Source organism: Camponotus vicinus, unplaced genomic scaffold, assembly GCF_025532165.1.
Source record: "Camponotus vicinus isolate PSW18456_S1 unplaced genomic scaffold, iyCamVici1.0 SCAF_11, whole genome shotgun sequence".
Taxonomy (NCBI): domain Eukaryota; kingdom Metazoa; phylum Arthropoda; class Insecta; order Hymenoptera; family Formicidae; genus Camponotus; species Camponotus vicinus.
In genome coordinates, this window is record NW_028141947.1 from 2,846,618 (window position 1) to 2,852,152 (window position 5,535).

General features: G+C 33.4%; 2 protein-coding genes across 4 annotated transcripts; one reads left to right on the forward strand and one right to left on the reverse strand.

Moving 5' to 3' along the window:
• Nucleotides 1–678: 678 nt before the first annotated feature.
• LOC145961688 (uncharacterized) lies at nucleotides 679–3,150 on the forward strand. 3 transcript variants are annotated; one of them, XM_083082135.1, is made up of 3 exons: nucleotides 679–1,547; nucleotides 1,670–2,325; nucleotides 2,716–3,150. In XM_083082135.1, exons 1-2 carry the CDS (start codon nucleotides 1,220–1,222, stop codon nucleotides 1,717–1,719), a joined length of 378 nt encoding a protein of 125 aa, XP_082938261.1. In that variant the 5' UTR covers nucleotides 679–1,219; the 3' UTR covers nucleotides 1,720–2,325; nucleotides 2,716–3,150. The 3 variants fall into 3 exon arrangements, 1 of the variants encoding a protein (XP_082938261.1); XR_014435685.1 differs by having other exon boundaries at nucleotides 708–1,154; nucleotides 1,244–2,325; XR_014435684.1 differs by having other exon boundaries at nucleotides 708–1,154; nucleotides 1,386–2,325; nucleotides 2,716–3,149.
• LOC145961687 (uncharacterized) lies at nucleotides 2,345–4,304 on the reverse strand. The gene is made up of 5 exons (XM_083082134.1): nucleotides 3,927–4,304; nucleotides 3,499–3,655; nucleotides 3,195–3,316; nucleotides 2,704–2,979; nucleotides 2,345–2,616 (listed from the first exon to the last, which is right to left on the reverse strand). The coding sequence occupies exons 2-5, from the start codon at nucleotides 3,540–3,542 to the stop codon at nucleotides 2,396–2,398; spliced, it is 663 nt and encodes a 220-aa protein (XP_082938260.1). The 5' UTR covers nucleotides 3,543–3,655; nucleotides 3,927–4,304; the 3' UTR covers nucleotides 2,345–2,395.
• Between the last annotated feature and the right edge of the window lie 1,231 nt (nucleotides 4,305–5,535).

Consider the following 5,535-nt stretch of genomic DNA (forward strand, 5'->3'; position numbering starts at 1 on the left):
AGTGAGCGAGACAGTAATAGGAGCGAACGACACAGTAATAGATGCGAGCGAGAGGAAAATAATAGCGCGCAAGAAAAATCTGATTCTCGAGCTCGAGTCCTCGTTGCTCGTGCTATTTCTATCTCGTTCGCTCTTATTTCACTCGTCCTTCTCGCTTCCTCACGTAACTCTCGCATCGCTTTTATGCATATATACGTACATACATACGTACATACCACACATACCCTCACCCACATATATATATATATATATATATATATATATATATATATACACACATACATCTTTATTATTTAGAACTTTTATTCTTAAGAAATGTGTACGCGTTTTACATTAAAAATAATATCAAACTTTCTCTCTGTAAATATATAAATTATTTATTAATAGCCTAATAAAATATCTTATTTTCAAGTGTTGTAATCATATAATGAATAAATTTCTATATATATATATATATATGAGAGAGAGAGAGAGAGTCATACAAAATTCATTAAAAATTTATTTAATATACGTAAGCGTCTTGCTATACAGCACTGGTGCTACCGTCATTTTGTGCACATAGCACGGAACAGAACCAGAAATTGTGCACCTTATATGTTACTCTCTGAGAACATTCGTGCACCTTGGCTTCGTAGTTTAGGTGCACGTTTTTAAGGTCCACAGAGGGCGTATCGCTTTCAGGGATCACCTAAAAGCGGGCCATGACACCTCTCATTCTTCTCTCTGCTCCATATATGCGGCAGAGCCTAGCGCCACGCCACGTATGGAAATTAAAGATGCGGATGTTTTCAGATAAAATAACCTAAAAATATTGTGATATACATTTAAGTGACAGTTGTGTATAACCTATAAAATAAATTAATACAAAATATTTGTCCTTTTTAAAGTATATAATTATTTGTTATTGGTATTGACTTTGAATGACAATAGCAGAAATAAATAAATAAAGTTGTAATAATAAAATTAAGTAATAAAAAATAAAATAAATAATAAAATCAAAATGAATTGCAATGATGATCTTGCTTTGCTATTGTGGCTACGAAGAAGACGAAGACGACAGGAACGAGAAAGACCTTGAGAAAGCCAAGAACAAGTTAATCGGAGAACAGCTCGATGGTGGGTTCATCCTATAATAGAGCAACGACTTCTTCAAGGTGCTTATAATAACCTCGTTCTTGAACTTCGACGTGACTCAGAATGTTTTTTCAATTTCCATCGCATGTCACCTCTTCAATTTGATCAGTTATTAGCAATGATAGAACCTATTATTACAAAAGTACACTTCACAAGAGAACCGTTGCATCCAGGACTGCGATTATCATTGACATTGCGATACCTTGCAATTGGGGATAGTATGGTCAATCTACATTATCTTTACCGCATAGGTAAATCTACTGTATCAAAAATACTTGTGGAAACCATGGAAGCACTTTGGCTAATACTGCAACCTCAAGTACTTCCTCCACCAACTGTGCAAACATGGGCTAAAATCGCAGAAGATTTTGAAAATAAATGGGATTTTCCAAATTGCATTGGCGCAATTGATGGTAAGCATGTTACTGCACAATGTTTTAAAAATACAGGATCAGCTTTTTACAATTATAAAGGTACATACAGCACTGTTTTACTGGGAGTTTGTGATGCTGATCTTCGCTTTACATATGTTTAGTATCGGTTCTGCCGGTAGAGAAAGCGACGGAGGTATTTTTCAAAATTTAGATTTTGGAAGATGCATCGAAACAAAAACACTGCCATTGCCTCCACCTAAAGCATTACCTGGTACAAATACTTGCCTTCCCGCAGTATTTGTTGGTGATGCAGCATTCCCGTTATTGAAGAATTTGTTGCGACCATATCCTGGTACTAATTTGAATCCAGAAAAAACTATTTTTAATTATCGCCTGAGCAGAGCGAGACGTGTCATTGAAAATACATTTGGAATAATGTCAGCAAGGTGGAGAATATTTCGACGACCAATTGTTGCGTCACTTTCAACTGTAGATAGTATAGTTAAAAGTTGTGTGGTGCTACACAATTGGCTTCGAGATGCAGACCTGAACGTTTTGCCTGCTCAGAGAAGATATATTCCAGTAGGATTTATAGATGTAGAAGATCGCTATGGAAATGTAGAAACTGGTTAATGGCGAAACGAAGAATCTAGTGCACTTCGAGGTTTTGCTCCAAATGCATCAAGAAATTCTGCAAATGATGCTAAAATGATTCGACAAATGTATACAGACTATTTTATGAAGGAAGGTTACGTACCTTGGCAATGGAGTAAGCTACCTGACTTTCAACGAGAAGCGTATATACAACCAGCAGAAGGTAAATTGATTAAATAAAAAATATAATTTTTTAATTTTAAAAATTATCAAGTTTTATTTATAAAAATCGATCAAATATTATTTTGTTCCTCTGCCATAACTTGAGAAAATGCTTGTAATACGAGTGTCTTTAAACGTAATTTCGCAGTTACGTTTAGACGTTGTGAATTCCGTGATATAGACAAATAGAAAAGATCGTCTGAATTCATTTCGGTCGAAGTTCGTTTTTCCAACAAGTTTAAAATTGCCTCATCGACAGCATCTGTACGCGTTTCAGATAATTGTCTTTTTGCTAAAAATAAAAAAAAAAGAAAGTTAAATAATTGATTAAATAATTAAAATAATATGATTTATTTTCAAATATATACAATAAATTTACCTCGCTTTGCAGATTGAGTTTGATTTTGTTGAGAATGGCTACCCACAGTATGAGATGCAGCCTTCTGAAGACAAGGCGAGGCACTATTAAAACGAGGCGAGGCACTATTAGAACGAGGCGAGGCACTATTAGGATAAAGCGAAATGCTAATAGGACGAAGCGGGACACTATTAGGACGAAGCGAGGCACTATTAGAACAAGACTGTATACTTAAAAGACGCGGTGAACAAAATTCTGTTTGTCCTGTTTGCCCTGTATTATCCCACGGATTGTCCACTGTAAAATAATGTTTAAAAAATGTAATAAAATGTTAATTAAATATAATGTTTAAAAAATGTAATGAAATGTTAATTAAAGTATGTACTACATGGACATTAAACCATGCTTTTGTACATCTCGGCTCTAAACTATATGATACATATAAAATAAATTATACAAGGAATTTTACTGTGTATGCAAAATTATTTATAAATATTTTTTGTTTAATTTACCTTGAAACTCTTCTTGTGTATTATTCATATTATGTACATATTCTTCCGTATCAAATGTCTCTGATGGTGCTGGTGACGAGTCAATGGATAAGGGTTCAATGTTTTGGTAATTCGTTACAGTTCTAATTAAAAAGTTATAAAACAAAAATTAGTTTATATAAGAGCATATTGTTTATTAAAATGAGAAATTGATAATTACAATCATCATTAAAATAATAATTAAACTAACATCATGATTTTTGCTATGCTATTATAACTACAACAAGATCATAATAACTTTACATTTGGAAAAAGTAAAACTTACGTGCGAGGTTCTACTACGTTTAACAAAAAACTTAAACTTTCCATGAGTGGCCATGGAGAAATATGAACAGCAGCTTGTCCACTTTTTGTTATTAATTTTTTTTTCTCCTTTATGTATCGATCTCGAAGATTCCTCCATCGGTTCTTCACAAACTCATCTGTTAAATTTAATCAGAATTTTATGTTAATACTATAATATTGTATACATATTTATAAATTAATTCAATTTTAGAAGTTAATTTTATTTTGTTTTGATAAATATTTGCATTGATTCAAGAATATAGTATTATATTTATATTATAATAAAAAGTAAAAAAAAACTTTATTCTATTAATTTATATTTTTAATTAATGTTCTTCGATAAGGATTAGAAGTTTATAATACATTTTTTTATAGAGACACTAGAAATGATTTTTAAACAATACATACCAGTTACATTAAGTTCCTGAGCCACTTCACATCACAATTTCTTTTTTAAAACGTTGGCTCTATATTGTTTATCTCTAAAATCCCATAATTGCGGGCGACTTTTAACGTAATGAATGATTAGTTCATTAACGTCCTCAGAATTATATTCCATATTTGATGAACTATTGATAAACTCCATGGTTTCATACGACATAACCTACAACGTCAGTCTGTAAACATTCCGAAAATCTCCGATACTCCGATGGTTCTCGACTTTAGCCGAATGGCGTGCGGTAATGCGGAAAAATTAAAATATTTTGATCTCAACGCAGTGCGGTTGCGGCATGCCGGCGCTTGCCGGATTCTACTTGCGCCTGGCTCCTGATTGGTCGCCGCAGCATTTGCCGGAGCTCACCGCATATATGGAGTCTTAGCATAAGAGTAATTAACCTGAGAAATAAATTCTTGGTTTCTATGTAGAGGTGTATGTCCGTATACGTACAAACATCATTGCATTGCTCGAGGGGAAATTGCAACGCACCGCAGAAAAGAAAGACAGAAAAGGATCGATAATCATGCTATCCTTGTTCCTCTAGCGTATTAATTATATATAAATTTCGTCCGACGTTTAGTTTTTGAATTATTAAAGGAAGTAATTAACTTATAACGGGTCGGATACAAGAGGTAGGCAAGGGTGGCGCGATTCACCGTCAGACGCGGGTGCTTACGCGGAGCGCCTGCTGCGATCATCTGATCGCTACATACACACACATGTGAATACATACATTCTCATTCTCTCGCTCTCTCTGCCTCTCTCTCTCTTTCCCTTACTCTCTCTCTCTCATTTGCTTACTCACTTGAAGTTATTATTACTCTTACTTAAATTATTATTTACTTTTTATTATTATACATTTTCACTTTAATTACACAGGCCCACAAAAAAAAAAGTACCCTGTGCTGGCGATCTGACTAGGCTAGTCTTATGTATTTTGGCCCGCTGAATTCGAATCTGACGTCAGAATTGCTCCATCACGTCACAGTTTTTTTTAAATCTCAAAAATAGACGAAAATTTCGTAAAAATCGACATTCTAGGGTAATAAGACTGCGCTTCTTAAAGAAAAAGTTACCAAAATCATATTTTAATGTATTTTCAGACATTATAAATCCAAATCCGACCTAGAATATAAACGTTGTGCTCAATTTTTTTTTGTGCTCATTTTTTATTATTTTATTTTTTCAAGTTGTAACACCTAAAATTTACTGCAAACAGATTCTATTTATCAAGATGCGAAGATATTAAGATAGGTTTTTACCTCCAGATAGCACAATCTTTTTTTTCATGTACCTTTAGCGCTTTAAAGACATGAAAAGAGGTTTGTGACCTATATAAAGAAATTTCTGCATCTTATACGAACTCAACAGCTAGAAGCTGTAAGTTTCGAAAAAATTTTTCTCAAAATTTGGACTTGGAGAAAATAAGATTAATTCTTTCCAATATAAGATTTATGAATGAACTAAAATCAAATATGGAATACGGAAGATTGCTACATTTTCGTGACAAATGTTAATGGAATCGATGGTATGATTGGTGTGACAAATCGGATTTGGATTTATAATGCCAGAAAATAC

What these genes read in the sequence shown, in the direction of transcription:
- LOC145961687 (XM_083082134.1), bottom strand. Translation starts at nt 3,542, where the DNA reads ATGGAAAGTTTAAGTTTTTTGTTAAACGTAGTAGAACCTCGCAC. An exon ending in AACGTAGTAGAACCTCGCAC is followed by an intron (nt 3,317 to 3,498) that starts GTAAGTTTTACT and finishes CTTTTTAATTAG; the next exon opens with AACTGTAACGAATTACCAAA. An exon ending in AACTCAATCTGCAAAGCGAG is followed by an intron (nt 2,617 to 2,703) that starts GTAAATTTATTG and finishes TTTTATTTTTAG; the next exon opens with CAAAAAGACAATTATCTGAA.
- LOC145961688 (XM_083082135.1), top strand. Translation starts at nt 1,220, where the DNA reads ATGTCACCTCTTCAATTTGATCAGTTATTAGCAATGATAGAACCTATT. An exon ending in TTGCATTGGCGCAATTGATG is followed by an intron (nt 1,548 to 1,669) that starts GTAAGCATGTTA and finishes ACATATGTTTAG; the next exon opens with TATCGGTTCTGCCGGTAGAG.